Source organism: Patagioenas fasciata, chromosome Z (genome assembly GCF_037038585.1).
Source record: "Patagioenas fasciata isolate bPatFas1 chromosome Z, bPatFas1.hap1, whole genome shotgun sequence".
NCBI lineage: Eukaryota > Metazoa > Chordata > Aves > Columbiformes > Columbidae > Patagioenas > Patagioenas fasciata.
The window spans coordinates 13,472,252-13,488,589 of NC_092560.1; the positions used below are offsets into that span (position 1 = coordinate 13,472,252).

The window sequence follows — 16,338 nt, forward strand, 5'->3', positions numbered from 1 at the left end:
CCTTTGTTTATACCTTTGCTTTGTTTTTTGTTCTTCTTTTGTATTTCCTCCTATAACCCCTCATATATTTGCTTGGCTCATTTTAACTTTGTTTTTCTTTTTTTTTTTTTTTTACTGAGCCACTGTGAAGGTTTAGTTACTGCAACTTTCTTTTCATTTCTCTATCTTCAAGTGCTTACCTTTCCTTCTCCAAATGGCTTTTAGAGGCCACTTAGCTTCTATGATGCTCTTTATGATAAGAAGTTAAGCACAAGAAATCTACTGTCAGAAAATCAAAAGTATCAACAAAATCTAATGCCCACTTCATTCAACTACAAAAATCAGTCATGTTGCAAAATTTATGACACCAGCTTTTCCATTTAACATGGCACCTAAATCACATGTAACTCACTGCTCAGCTGTGTGCTGCTGCTGCTTGACACTTGGAAATATGAGTGGTTTGCTATCGTCTCCTGTAGAAACGTAGTGGAATACTGGTCACTAAAACTCACAGTGCCTGCATACTTGATCAGGGTGTTAGAGACCAACAAATTATAGTTGAGGAAAGCACAGGTAATGTACTGGTCCATCGTTGTCTACTGATAACACAGCCTACAGTGAGATACCAGGAAACAGGCAGTAAATAGAGCAGGATGCAGTAAGAAGTTCCAGCACACTGCAGACGAGCTTGTGCAGTGGGTCAGCCTCAGCCCATTACTGCATACTCAGAGCACTTCTCTACGGGCTGGAAGAGAAAAATAACCAGTCTTTTTAAAAAGTCAATATGCAAAGCAGAATTTCTTAAAGACCTATTTCTTCCCTCTTCAGAGATCCAGCTCTGGCAGCACACAGGGAGAAAGTTTGCCATAACTTGCCCTTCTAGGGTCCCCAGGAAATTTTGTGATCTCCTGTCAGCATTTTCTCATACAAGAACCAGCTGATAGGTAGGAGCAGGAGTGCTTACATCATGGTGCTGTCCTAACTGGGATTCCAACTGGAAATTTGGCAAAAAGCCTCAAATTAACCATGACTCTGTACAGTAGGTCAAGTTCTCCACCTGAGATCACAGCTGAAACAGCATCCCTGAGGATTCCTGATACAGCAGCTGGCAAAGAAAATACTTGTCCTGTTGTATTTAACTGTTGCAGCCTTTGATTTCAGTAATTTAAAATACTGCTCCCTCCTTGCAGTTCTTTACAAAGGCTGTCTAGATGAAACTGTTCTGCCAAACAAGATTGCTTTAAGACATTGGCATAACACGCACCGTCTTGGAAAACAAGACACAAAAACTGAACCTTGCTAAACAGGCTGTGAGCATAAGGCTTTGCTGTCAAGCTTGTTTTGCAGCTAATAACTCAAAAGACACATAAAAAACCCCCACAGTTTCAGAACTAATTAAAATTCTTCTTTTAGGCCTTCGGTCTTTTCCTTGGCCCTGTTTTCTTGAAGAACAGTTGTGCATTGTCATGGACTAAACTGACCCAAGATATTTTTTATGTTTTGTTTATGATCCTCAGCAAAGTTTTATGTTTCTAGGCTCCCTAAATTTGCCTATAATCAAATATATGGTATGATAATATGTGTGATCACAGATAGGAAGGGTCCTGCGTAATGCTGTTTACCTTCTAAATCATTTCAGCAAAGTGAAAAAAATTGTTTCATTGTCAGTATAACTGTAAGGGGATGTGGAAGGCAAGGGCATTTGATTTGTCAGAGTGTCATCTGGTTAATGGTCATCCAGCATAGAAGACTAATACTAGAAACAGGAGAAGCAATAAATAGACACACAAGACCTCAGGAGTAGCAGCTGACAGGGAAAACATCAAAGGGCAGAGGTCTCCAGCTCCTGAGTGCCACTGAGGGAACAACACAAAGCTCTGAGCAGTTTCAAATAGAGATTTGTAGGTATAAGAAGTGGGGAGCAGGATTATCTCCCGGGGAAAGCACACACATTATGGCATGTTTGAGAGGAGCTGTGAGCATGTGTGAAATAATGGGGTATCTAGAGAAAGACCCAAATAGGAGACAGGGGGGGCTCAAAGTGAATGGGAAAGGAACAAGCACAGGAAAACGGGGTGGGGAGCAGGTGAAAGGTGCCACTGGTCTGGCCAAGCTCTGCACAACAGTTGGCTTGATCTTATTAAACTCTACTGCTAATTATTCTTCAACATAAGTGTGCTCTGTGCCTGGTATGAGGTATGCTCTCTACCTGGTATGCATATGTAAAATCTGCTAGTGACCTTCAGGCAAGACTAGAAGGCCCAACAGGTCTGACTCCTAGTAACTGGAAACACATGCCAGGGTTCAAGGGGGCTTGTATGTCTGGGGCCAGCAGCTGGCAAGACTACGTGTCTAAGTGTCTAAGGCCAGTTATGGCAGGGACACATTTGTGTGTGCATGTACGTGTGTGTTCGCCTGTGTGACACTAGTGAACTTCAAGCCACGCTAACCAGCGAGTAGGATAAGAGGTCTGAGACTCAGATATCAGAGAGACTGTAGGTTCAGGCCAGCTAAGACCCAGTTTTAGCTGTGTGAGTGAATGAGATCTGGCAGCAAGCCTGACGTGTTCATGTGTATGTGAGTCCTGTGTGCACATGCAGTACCTGTAAAGGCACAGTTCTGGTCTGCGTGTCTGTCGGTGACTGGTGCTGTTGGCACGGTGTGTGAGAACACGTGCATGTATGTTCCAGTGACAGCTGGCTGCAGCTGGCATTAGCTGATGGCAGCAGCCTTGCTCTAGCAGCCTGGAGTGGGAGGACTCCCAAGGGTCCTGAAGTCCACTGGATGCAGCTTCTCTTTGGCAGAAGCCAATGTTCAAATGTTGTTACTTGGTGATCCAGAGGAATGGAAGAAGACTAAATGCTATTGCCTTACTTAGCAAGCATGTATGACCAACTACAGCAAACCTAGAATAACATAGATAAGCTCCCTTGGTGAGAAAAATAGAAGAGACTGAAACATGTTAAGTGTGAGAAGAAAAGATAAAGCTGTGCTGTGTTCTTCCTGCTTTGGTCTGCTAAGTAGATCTTTGTGCTACTCAGGTTAAATAGGACGTGTCTGGTATTTGATATTTGACTCCTTCCAGTCACACTAGACTCCTCGCAGATGGTCACCCCTCACTTCAGGACAGGCCAAGAAACAAAGTGCACACTTTTAACCACTGGACTCTTAGCAGCATTCCTTGCTGAACTCAAAGTTGTTTGTCCCATTCGTCTACTAAATCTCCTCAAGATCTAGCTTTCTTTTTCACTTGTACCTCTCCAATTATCAAAAACTAGTATAGCTACAGAGCTGTCAGCGAGTTCATAACTAATAAAGAGACTCTGCTGCATCCCAGCTGTCCTTCCTCAGTAACCAATGGAAACACTTCTGTCTGTAAAGGCTGAATGGGTTCTCTCTCTTGTATCCCTGTGCTCCTTCCTCAGGTTCCTTCATCCACTCTGTGCCCAGGCATGAAGTGCCAGGGGAGCTGCAAGTCTCCTATCCTCAAGTTCAACCACAGGACGCAGGGGTTTACTCTGCCAGATATATAGGAGGAAACCTCTTTACTTCTGCTTACACAAGGCTTATTGTAAGACGTAAGTTCCATTAATATGTGCCAATGATTAATTGTTTAAAGTCATAGTGAATCTGAAATGAAACTTATACTGTGCCCAAATAAGGGCCAAAGTCTTTCTTGGCATAAGCTGCCATCAGATTATGTCAGAAGACATTTTTTCCCAAGAATCTTTGGTACAAGATGATACAGATTTAAGCAGCTGAGAGGGGGAAAAAAAGGCACAAACCAGCAGATTTAAGTTCAGTTCATCTTAGCTATTGGTAGGAGAGCTGGCTTTTTTCTCAGCATCTCAGCTTTTCAAACACCAAGTAAATATGAATGAAGAAGGTGGCACTGTGTCTCCTGTGATTATGAGATGTCAGTCTGAGCACAAAATAGGAATTTTCAAATGCCTTTGTTTTTTATAGTGGGCTATATCCCAACCTCGTTTATCCTAAGTCTTCTCATCTTTAGTATACATTATTGTAATTTCACAAGCTACCCTAGCCTTAGTTAGCTGTTAAAGTTCAGCTCCCAGTGGATGACAGGGCCAGTTTACAAAGCAGGTGGATATTTTCCACTGGGTATTCTACACATCTTGTAGCTCATGCTGCTATGTCCATTTTCATAAAATATAAAGAAAATTATATTCTGTTAAACTGGATAGAAACATAAAACTGATATGTAAAAGTAAATAGCTGTTCAAATATCCTACATTATGGAGAAAATATTTTTGATGGTAATACATTTTACTCACTAACATCCACAGGATACGTCTAGGAGTTGCAAATGAATAAATATAATGCCCCAAATTTGGATTTTGAATCTATTCCCACCTTACTAAATGAAATGGTCCAAGATCTGCTCTCTGTTCTGGTGCCAAGCTGCACAGCAGAAGACTTACCTGTAAATTCTGCCCCTTGCCTTGAAATAGGCTTTTCTCTTGCCAAACCTGCATAGTGGGAAAACTCCTGGGGCGCAGTCATGGAGAGTGTTGGGGAGCACACTAACAGTAGAGAGAATGGATGATTACATACCACTGCTCAAACACATGTCCTGTCTTTCTTTGAGTTAACATTATAGACACAGACTGATGACTTTTAGCAAAGCTTTTTTTTAAAGTATCCATGTGTAAGGATTTCATTCCTGGATAAGGAGGAGATAGAGCTCCAAGTACCATGTTGATTCATTAAATGCTTGCTGAAATCTGAAAAAGCCCATTCAAACCTGGATTACCCAGTTTTAGTGAGCCTGCCTCAGGACTTTACAGTCCTAGCTTTACACTAGAGAAAATAGTGAAGGTCACTTTCCGTGATGTAAGAGACATCATTGTCATAAATCAAATACTGAAAATTATTGAGTCTTCTTAGCTCACACTGATGTCAAAAGCAGCTCAGAGAATTTTTCATCCTGTAGGGATAGATTAGGTGTTTGCATGATGAAGTCATATATACTTGTTTAGAGCTTCATGTCTGCTTCTGTTAAATCAGAATCAAAACTCTCACTGGCAGGATTAACGGTAGTAGTACCTTTTTAAATTATGAAGCGGGAAAGGAAATCACGACAGGCATTAAACCAACTGATTGCTCTTAGTCCATGTATTCCAGAAACAGGTCACCAGTTGATTAATCCACGTTAGAAAGACCCAGTAAAGACGATAAACATACAACAGATGTTAACTCCATCTAGTGAACTTTCAAGAAAAAGATTTTTACAGAAAAAGATCATGACTTGACAAATGCTGGTACAATACCAGTGATGCCAGGCTAGGTCCTGCTAGCTTACTACCAGTACAGCCACGTCCCTGTGAAGCCTGGACCTTTTGTAGCTCTAGGGTCCCTGCTGCAAGAACAGAAAACTCAAATAGAACATCTTTGTCAACTTCCAAATTTACTCTTCCAAACTAAAAAAATAAATAAAAATAAAAATCTATGTCTAGTTTCATAAAAAGAAACTTTTTAAGTTCCTTCCTTCAAAATGTTACACAGTATTACTGCATAAAATGCAACAGCTCTTCTCCAGAAATAGGGGCACTTCCACAATAAAAAAAAAGTGATTCCTTACATTAGGTCGGTCAGCTGCGGTTTTGGGGGCTCCATATGGATTGCATTTGTATGGTTTTTACTGTTTGTCTTAATTAAGAAGAATTTTACTACTTGACTGGTTACTGAATAAGAAGACAAAAAAAAAATGTAATAATATTATTGCACAAAAGGATGTGAAGCTCAGAAATGGGGCCCTTCCTGTAGTTCCCACTGCCCTTCCTGCATGAACAATGGCATTTGTCATGAAGATACTGGGGAATGCATCTGCCCTCCAGGTTTTATGGGAAAAACATGTGAGAAAGGTAAGCAAATACTATTTTCACAGGTTGCTTATTAATTTGTTCTCAGTAGCAGAAGTTGGCAGATTATTGAGGGAAGCATCAAATGGAATAACCTTGTTTTACTCTTTATAGCTATAGCATTTACAGCTGGTGTTGCAGACAGGACAAGGTTGGGTGACATGAACCCTGAATTAGTAAGGCTGTTCTTGCAGTTGTGATTTAACTTCTCCCTCTCTTCTCCTAGTAGAGATCATATTTGCAGGGAAGATGAATGTTTCCAACTCTTCTTGATCAATATGCACTTGGACAGTGTGCTAGATAATCTCATCTTGGCTCCCTTTCCCATAAGAGGCTGGACCAGATGATGTTTTGAGGTCCCTTGCAGCCTGGGTTGTCCCTGAAGTTCAGTGTGCCTGAAGATAATGACTTTTAAAGACATGACAGAATATGAGATCGTAAGGATACACTGGCACTGGGAAATGAAACCCTGTGTTAGAAATTCCCTGCCTCCCTCAGAACTAATGTGCTCACAGGGTGGTTTCCCTCTGTATGTCTGTTTGTATATATCTGTGTCTGACAAGTAGTTTGAATTCTGGATTAAAGCAGTCATTACACTGTTCTGATCTTTCCAAGCAACTTTTGGGTCCAGTGCTAAATATGTATCCTCATATTTTGACTGAATTGCTGTGCTGCAAATACTAGAGCTAAGCTCTTGGAACAGTTGATATCTGAACCACTCTAATGTATCGCTGATCATATCAGAAAAACAAAACCTTGCGCTTGGCAGTTTCACTTGCACTGACCTCTAAGAATATTTGCTTTTCATGGCACTGTTTGCCCATCTTATTTTACAAAGGCTTATAAAGAGCATTTGTTGCTGAAGCTCTGTCCCCACATATCCAAAACAATAATGGAATGTAGAATGGTTTGGGTTGGAAAGGACCTTCAAAAGTCATCTAGCCCAGTCCCATGCAATGAGCAGGGACATCTTCAATTAGATCAGATTGCTCAGAGCCCAATCCAGCCTTGCCTTGAATGTCTCCAGGGATGGGGCATCTACCACCCTCTCTGGGCAACCTGGGCCAGTGTTTAATTACCTTCCTTGTAAAAAAATTTCCTCCTGAATCTCCCCTCCTTTAGTTTAAAACCATCATCCCTTGTGCTGTTGCAACAGGCCCTGCTAAACAGTCTGTCCCCATCTTCCTTATAGGCCCTTGAAAGGCCACAGTAAGGTCCCCCCCTGGAGCCTTCCCTTCTTCAGGCTGAACAACCCCAACTCTCTCAGTTTGTTCTCAAATGAAAGCTGTTCCATCCCTCTGATCATTTTTGTGGCCTCCTCTGGCCCCTCTCCAACAGGTCCATGTGTGTCCTGTGCTGAGGGCTCCAGAGCTGGACACAGGACTCCAGGTGGGGTCTCACGAGAGCAGAGCAGAGGGGCAGAATCACCTCCCTCGACCTGCTGGCCACGTTCCTTTCGATGCAGCCCAAGAAACGGTTGGCCTTCTGGACTGCAAGTGGACATTGCCAGCTCATGTCCAATCTTTCATCCACCAGTACCCTCAAGTCCTTTTCTGCAGGGCTGCTCTCAATCCCTTCATCCCCCAGCCTGAATTGATACTATTGCTTTGCTGATGAATCCTCATAGGGGAGAAAGTTAAGTTTGTTTCTGCTGCCTGAACTCAACCATTAGTGCAGCCATGGCTTAAGTTGCTTCAGGTGCTAATAGATCTAATATCTGAACGGTAAAAATGCTATTTTTAATTTTAATTCATGTTTTCTGTTGACTAAAGGTGTATCATTAGAAGCATCAACTCTTTTGTAGACTTAATGCTGTTGGGTCTTCTTTCCTTCTCTCCATTCAATAGCTTGTGGAGCCAACACATTTGGCAAAACATGTGAAGAGAGTTGTAAGGAAAACTATGGCTGCAGAAACTATATGTTCTGTCTACCAGATCCATATGGTTGTTCTTGTGCCACAGGATGGATGGGACTGGAGTGTGATAAAGGTACAGTAAAAAATATAAGGAGTGGTGAAGAGTCCTTGGTGTGCTGCATATAGGAAACATAGAAAGGAACTAACAAAGGACAGTAAAAGACAGGGTTTTTTTTACATTCTGTAAAAGAAAGATAATAATATTTAACCATCTCGGAGGACCATGTTGGCTTTTCAGAAGAAGGAGATATTAAAATTGAAAACTCTTCAAATTATTCTGCAAAATTAATTGACATTCTACTGAGACTTCAAAAATTCTCTTGACATTCTACTGAGACTTCAAAAATTCTCTAACAGATACAGTACTGCTGTATTTCTACAAGTCAAACTGAGCAATTTGGTGCCAAACATATATACATTGTTGAGCAATACTGAGCATGATCAGCCTTATTAATTTCAATCAGACGGCAACCTCTTTGGGACATGAAACACATCTTCCTCTATGAATATGTGCCATCCTGTTCAGTGGTGACGTAACTCTAATGAAGTTTTCAGACACAACCACAGTGTAAGTGAAAAAAACAGTGGAGGCTGAAGAAGCTTCCACATTGGTATCTAGCCTACAAACCACAGCCACAGATATAAATGTACTCCATGTGTTTAACATTAGTGTGTTCTCAGGATGCTCAGTGGATGATTTAGTGCTAATACATAATGTATCAAACTCAACACAACTGAGGCAAGTAAACCCAACCCGAAAATTGATGCATGAGATTGAAAACTAGTGCAAGACATTTTCTAGTACCTTTACACTAACTGGAAATGTATGTACTTGCAGAATGCAAACCTGGTTTTTATGGGTCAGATTGCAAACTCAAATGTAATTGTCACAATCGAGGGATATGCGACAGATTTAAAGGCTGCATCTGCTCCCTTGGATGGCATGGTCTGCAATGTGAAAAAGAAGGTAAAGCAAGGTAACACGGTAGTAAATGGCTTTTCCCAGTGTAATTGAAACAGATCTTCATGCTGGTACATCAATACCACCCCAGGTTGGTATCCTTGCTTTGTCAATTACATTGCAGGGGTCCAGGCATTTCTGTACATCCTTATTGCAATACAGTGTTTTTAAGCCTCTGCCCAATATGCTGCATTTAGCAGGCTGGTATGCTACCATTTTATCTGCTTTTGTTTTCATTAGAGGTAGATTTTCAAAGCTTACTCCACAGGATTTGATAATGACTTTAATATCAATTAATGACAGAAGCTGCACATCCTACCTGCATAATCAGTTTTGGGTAGGCTCATGGTACTTTACCATTATCTTCCTCTTATTCTTCTGTGTACACTCCTGTAGCATTTGCCTCATGATCTGAAACTGATGACTGAGACACAAAGACCACCCCAGAGTTTAAGACAGCTCTGTCTCTCTGAGAACAAGTTAAGCTTGCAAAGCTGAACATACCTCATTCAGAATCTCTTTGGATTCAAGCAAGGTTCACATACAGTATTTTATAAGATGCACACACCTTCTATTATTTCTGCTAGATAAATAAACTGACAAATCCACTGTTAACCTGTAAAAGCTTGAAAGCTTGACAAGCACAAAAAGAAGCAGAGAAATAAGACTGTGATCCAACCAGCCAAACTATGCTGTTGTAATCCGACTGGTCTTATAGACAGTCAAAATGCAGGGCAAATAGGTACTGCACAATCAGTAAGAAATGCGTGCATGATTTTACCATAGCTAGACTGTCTGTGCATAGAATGTTAATGAGAAAGAGAGGAGAAGGGAGGAGGAAAGAAAGAAGAGTGGACACAGGGCTTGTTCCTTCTGACATATTTCCACTGATGTAACCGTGCTGACTTTGGTAAGCATGATCCTTGCGTAAGGCCACATGAATGAAGGGAGAACCAGGCACCTGTGCTGCTTATGCTCATTGTGCACCTAAACCTGTTTTGGTGCTGCCTTTTCAAAGTGCTGTTTGAAGGCTGAAATTAAAGTCCTATATATCTTCTGTAGGTTCAGCAGATCTTTCACCTAAGATAGAAAACTTACTAGATCCTGTAGAACTCAATTCTGGCGTCGAGTTCAAGCCCTTCTGTATAGCAACTGGGATGCCACTTCCTAAATCTGAAGAATTTAAACTTTTGAAGCAAGACGGAACTGTCCTAAAGGTTGAGTCCTGACTAATTGCTCCCTGTTATTTCTGATGTTTTTATTGACTTTATCTGTAGTTAATGCACACTGTGGTTTACAAGCATATTGTGAAATTTTGATATGCTGAGATACCTCCTGAACCCATGAACACATATGAAACTACGGAACCGACCATTGTAGACCCTTTCTATTGATACTGCTAAACTCTAGATGAGTTGCTAAACTGTGAGAAAGTGTAATGGGAATGTTCCTAAATGCCCACATTTTTGAGTCCCTGTATGTCTTTTGTCATTTCAGCCTGCCCTAGCTGTTACCAGTAATCGCTCTGAAGCCATGTTTACAATTAATCGAGTCCAGCCCCGTGACACAGGAACCTGGGTCTGCAGTGTGCAGACAGTAGCAGGAATGGCGGAAAAACCATTTCAAGTAACAGTCAAAGGTAAAAACGTGAATCTCTTCAAACGTCTTTGCCTCTGTACTTTTAAGGGCAGCTTTATAATCTAACATGGCAGAGTTTTCTGTTCCCTGCGCTGCAGGACAGTGTCTGAATAAATACCTTCAGGCAGGATATTAACAGATCCCTTTATAGACAACATACTACTTATATCCGTTGAAAAAATTAGTGTGATGGTAATGATTAGAAGAAAACCTTACTTTCCCATGTTTGGTTTTGGTTTTTTTGTTTTTGTTTTCAAGATCTAAACTGTCAGCTTTAGGGTGGAAACCCATGTCTAATTCGTAAAAGTTTTGAAGAACATTTCCCATTTTCCTGTAGATCTAGTAAGACATCAGCGTTATACTGACATAGAGAATTAAAAGGCTGGTTTAATACTTGCATTTTTGCTCAGTTCCTCCTGTGCCACAGTATGCCCCAAGGCTGACAGACAGTGGACATAATTTTCTCATAATTGATATCAATGCTGAGTTACATCTTGGAGATGGACCTGTTGTGTCAACAAAACTCCTGTACAAGCCAGCAAAACGTTATCAGTCTTGGATGTCTGTGGAAGGTAGGTGGATGTTCTTTAATTCCCTTAAACACAAACTTCAGCTGCATGCTGAAACATAATGTGGCGTCTGTTCTTGACTAGGCTCCAAAGACCCTACAGTGCATAAAGCCTAAATCATTTATGACGGGGCATGTGACTCTTTGTATATTGCGATGTATAATGTTAATGTGAATGTGGTACACCAACAGTAGTCAAAAGTGTATATCCAGTTTTCAGTAACCAAAGAGTTACCCCTCCTTCCTTAAAGTAAAGAGTACTCAGTGTTGGGCCCAGCTGTTGAAAACTCCTGCATAAATAGCGGGTGTTTGAAAGCAGTGAGCAGTATGGAGATGTTCTGGACCATCTACAATGTTCTTTTGTGTCTATTGTGCCCCCTGCTTAGAAAAATTTCTTAACTAAATATTTTTCAGGAATGGTATGGGCAAAATGAAGCCTGCTTGTGAGCTGATTACCTCTTCCAGCCTTTTAAAACATTTTATGCAAAGACTACAATATTCTATGAAACATTAAAGGAACCTTAACAAGTAACAAACATCTGTTGTTACTAATTCAAGATAACCCAAGACCTGCATATGCAATTTGCATTTCCTAAACAACCAGTCTTGTTCTGTCCTGAAGGAAGAAGAAAGGACAGATTGAAACAATCTTTGGGCTGGGTTGGATCTCAACAAAAACAAACAAACAAACAAACAAACAACAACAACAATACTTCTAAATGGTTTATCTTAATGAATCAGGAACAAAAGAAGAGCCTGAGTATCTCACCTTTCAGAAATATTTTCCAAAGCTTTGTTCCTTGACATTTTTCAGTATGGGCTATAGCTTTACTTTCTCCTTTTGTTGTCAGTAAAAGGCACAACCAAACGACTGGACAACCTGGAACCAAAAACAGAATATCAGTTCTGTGTTCAGCTGAGCCGGCGAGGGGAAGGCGGGGAAGGCCACCCTGGACCACAGGCTAGCTTCACAACAGCTGCGCTTGGTAAGCTGTCTTGGCTTTTCACAGCAGTGCTGTTTCAGCTGCTTTGCTCTGTGGTCTGTTCTCTGATCTCTGCCAGAGCACTTTCATTTGAGCAAATGTGGCTGGACTTGAAAACTACGTAAAGTCTTTCAAAATAATCTCAGAAAAAGAAAAAAAAATAAGGCAAATGGGGGTAGGGAGGAACACAGAGGTGAAGAAAAACAGAAAAAGACAGAGCTTTTATTTTCCCCAATTTACAGATGGAGAATCTGGGAAAGGAAAATTTACATATTTTGGCTAGCTATGCAGCAGAATTAGAGAAACAAATCACTTAATCACTTCTTTTTCCTGCCAGTCTTTCCTCGTAATACCACATCAGCACTTCCTCTTAGTATTAGATCAGTTTAGTTTAAAAATCAAGATGTCTGAACAAGCAGAAAATCTTTTAGTCCACTGATGATACAGCCCACACTGAATAGAGACATGAAAAATAAAGGAGGCTTGCACCAGGAGCTATCTAACAAGATAGCAAAAAAGCTGTCTCTTCATGTCTAAAAAGTGCACCTGCAACACCAGCTCATGGAAGAGACCTTTTTGTTGACACAACTGCTGTTGATAAGATACTTTGGGACTATCAAAACCTCTTAGATGTAATTTCTGCCAAAATGGGTGTTATATCAGGGGGGATTACCCTTTGTCACCTGAAGTCAGGGCAAGTGATTAGGAATAACTGGTACCCTTATTTTGGCTTGCATACCAGACATGAAATGTTGTTGCCTGTCTCACTGTGGCTTTTCCAAGGTCTTCCTCCACCAGAAGGTCTCACTCTCTTTCCAAAAAGTACGACATCACTGAATTTGTCATGGCATCCTTTAACACTGAGGACAGAGGATGACATTCGTGTTGAAGTGGAAAGGAAGAGCGTGAATGACAACGGTGACGAGAGCAGTGTAATTACTCAAGTGCCAGGAAATATGTCCACACTGATCATTAAAGATCTTGAACCTAGACAGCAATACATGTGCAGGGTACGGGTGAACACCAGATCCCAAGGAGAATGGAGCAACTATCTGTATGCATGGACTTTCAGTGATAGTAAGTAGCTGATTCACATCCTTCTGTTTAGTTCTTCCTCTTTCCACCAGTGATTGGACTGACTGTCACCTAATTACTACATTAAATGTAATCCTTTGTTTTGGTAACTCAGTTCCTTATGATCACTTGTGGTTGTTATTACTATCATTATGAAGATAGCTCAGTGTCTAAAGAATGAGTTTAAAAATAAATGGAGGAAACAAACTAAAAGCTTGGGAATGCACATATTTATTTCAGTGTGATCCATGCTTTTGACACACGTAGCATTTTTCCTCTTCTCATAATGATGAATCCACAGTATTCCCTACTCCAAAAACCATTCAGACCCTGCAATTCAGCTATGTTGATAAAGAAATAGTAGTTAAAGAAGGAAGAGAGGGTACAATGCAAGGTAAAAGCCTTGTGACCAAAGAGTAGTTGTGTGCTACACTGACAACCAGTGACTGCCCTTAAATTACCTGAGCAGTGTCCTTCCATAATGACATAAGGAATGACCTATGTCTGTCTGAACGGCTGATGGCTGCCACTGCCCATGCCACACAGTGGAATGGTGGGCTGCTTCCTCCTTACAGGTGACATGAGGAGACCCTCACTGAGATCCTACATGTATTAACAGGAGTTTCCATGGCTGTCATGGGACACTCCAGTTCCCTGAACTCTGACGCCAAACTGCACTAAGAAAAACAGAAGGGTACTGTTTTCCAGGAGAAGGTAATTAGCTTAGTAATCATGGGTGTGTCCACAAGTCTAGCACTCACCCCTGATGGTGGTTTTCTGTTGAAATTTGTGGACATGTTGTTATCAATTTCCCGTCTTCTGAACAGCCTGTATGCTGACAGGGAATTGCTCCCTGCAGCAGTGAAAGTACAGGACCTGGGAATCGCATGGGAATGGTGATTCAATATAGAAGGAAGTTAACCCTATCTGCATTAATTTGAAAGCAATTATGTTGTTCTTGCATACATCTCAGAATATTCCTATCTTCAGCCAAGGACAGCATTATAGTGAATGCCACACCATCCTCTGCTGGAAGTAAGGAGTACTGCAACATGGGTGAAAGCACACCAAGTTCATGACACTATTGCATTCAGTTACCATAGCTTGTCAACAAAATTCTGCTTCCGTTTAGCACAGCAAAAGCATAAAGAAAGGTGCTTGTCTCACTGCAGGAAGGAGAAAGAGATGGATGTACACTCCAATGCTTTGTGTGTGTTTGTGTTTGTTCTCAGGAATCCCTCCTGCACCGTACAACATCAGGTTTTCTAACACCACAGACACATCCTCAGTCATCTCCTGGACAACTGCTGAGGGTCATTCCATCTCCTCCATCATCATCAGCTACAAAATTTATGGCAAGGCTGAGTACAACCACATCGATATTATCATAAAGAACACCAGTATTACTCAATACCATCTCAAGGGCCTTGAGCCAAACACTGTGTACCAGGTTCAGATTAATGCTCAGAACAACATTGGCTTGAGCAACCCAAACACATCATTTGAACTGAAGACTCTTCCAGAAACTAAAGGTTGGTTATTCCAGCATGCTGGACTTGCACAAACCAGGACCAGTGGTATAAACTAGATAGCTAGGGCAACGTAATAATATTTTTTTTTTTAATACTAGTTTAAATTTGCTCTTCATTTTGACACACTACACAGCATCACCAAAATCTGATTCGCAGTTCACTGCATGGCATTGGTGAAGTGACAACATACACCATTTGTATGTATCCACTGCCCAACATCTCATAAATTAAAGTAGCTGTGTATAATAATTAATTAAAGTAGCTGTGTATAATAATTAATTAAACCACTGAATGTGATCTCAGCTCTGCTCTGCCTGAATTCTGTAGGACTTGCAGGTGCTCATACATCTGAAAGTCAGATCATCCAGTGTCCGTGACATTTTTGGAAAACAAAGGGTTGTATCACCATGTCTTTATGCATTTTACAAGGCGGGAATATTTAGCTATACATTGTTAATGGCTTTTTCAGAATTAGCTGGAAATAACAATGAACTCTTTGTGTGCTTCCTCAACAGCTCCATATGAATCAAAAGGAGGCAAAATGCTGCTTATTGCCATCCTTGGCTCTGCAGGGATGACCTGTATAACAATTCTCCTAGCCTTTCTCATCATGCTGCAGTTAAAGCGAGCCAACTTCCAGCGCCGAATGGCTCAGGCTTTCCAAAACGTTGTGGTGGGTTTCCCGGTTTCCGGTATCAGTGTTGTTATTAATTTTGGCCCCATTTTTCCTGTGTTTGTTTGTTTGTTTTTGTTTTCTCCCCCCAAGTACTTTTCCTTGTCCTTCCCAAATGCTGTCATTTCCTCATGTGTGCAATTAGTACTGTTATTGTAGATCTTCTCTCCTAGTCACCCCAGAGCTAAAGTAATCACAGTTATAGGCTATGAGGTAGAAAATCTGACTCAAACCAAGTTGCACACTATTTATCCTTCTCACTTTTCTGCCTCTTCACACCTCTATATGAATATTGAGCCAGACAGAATGGAGGAGCTTGTTCTTCCCCTGTGAAGTTGTGCCCAATTTTGAAAACTGGGATATTTTTTTTACATTGCTTTTGAGCATCAGTGACTGCTCCATCATGGCTTTTCAACTTGTGGACAGTACATCAGGGATCAGTCAATGGCGGCATCATAGTTCTGGCTGTGAGGAATTGCTGAAGGTTGTAACATCACAGAGATGTCTGTCTCTCTATATACACGAATATATTTGCAACCTGCTGTAGTCTCTTTTTCACTCTGCTTTCCAGTGCTGTTCTCTAACTTCAGAGGGGAACCTGTGAAGCAGAATAAAGCTGGGCTAAAGAGCTACTCCTTATGGATCTGAACAGGTTGTTTCATAAACAGGAGCCTGATAAAAAAAGATGATCAGTCCCCAGGACACACAGAATAGCTCCTGCTCCTTGTCCCAAAACTTCTTCCTCAGAAGTATTTCATGGGAATGTGTAACTGAAATAGAGATGTCTCCTCAAGTATGGAGGAAGATCATTCCTCTCACCTTTGTTTCCTTGCTGCTTCTTTCCACAGTCTTCCTACTGAGCCTGATCAATACAGGATTTAGTTAAGCCTAATGTGAGATAAAACTGATTTTGAGATCCGTTTTACCAAAATATTTTTGCCCATCGTCTGTTTCATCTTCAGGATGGTTATAAAACTATTCTGGAGGCCTAGGTCTACAAAGGTACTTACGGATAAATTAGGAGCCTGATTCATTTTGTGGATCTGGGCAGAAATGCCTGACGCAGCTAGTGTTTAAAGTAGGTGTAATTGTCTCCTGCACTCACTCTTGCATAAGCAAGAGCTGGATCAGGC

General features: G+C 41.1%; 1 protein-coding gene across 1 annotated transcript in view; it reads left to right on the top strand.

The window, feature by feature from the left end:
• The window catches only part of TEK (TEK receptor tyrosine kinase), a 46,848-nt gene that overhangs the window by 21,079 nt on the left and 9,431 nt on the right, over nt 1-16,338 (top strand). Inside the window, exons 4-14 of the mRNA XM_065860381.2 lie at nt 3,405-3,557; nt 5,733-5,864; nt 7,709-7,849; nt 8,615-8,743; nt 9,800-9,954; nt 10,235-10,376; nt 10,786-10,947; nt 11,795-11,929; nt 12,710-13,003; nt 14,233-14,532; nt 15,048-15,205. Coding sequence (XP_065716453.1) covers nt 3,405-3,557; nt 5,733-5,864; nt 7,709-7,849; nt 8,615-8,743; nt 9,800-9,954; nt 10,235-10,376; nt 10,786-10,947; nt 11,795-11,929; nt 12,710-13,003; nt 14,233-14,532; nt 15,048-15,205 — 1,901 coding nt within the window. The remainder of the gene's footprint in view (nt 1-3,404; nt 3,558-5,732; nt 5,865-7,708; nt 7,850-8,614; nt 8,744-9,799; nt 9,955-10,234; nt 10,377-10,785; nt 10,948-11,794; nt 11,930-12,709; nt 13,004-14,232; nt 14,533-15,047; nt 15,206-16,338) is intronic.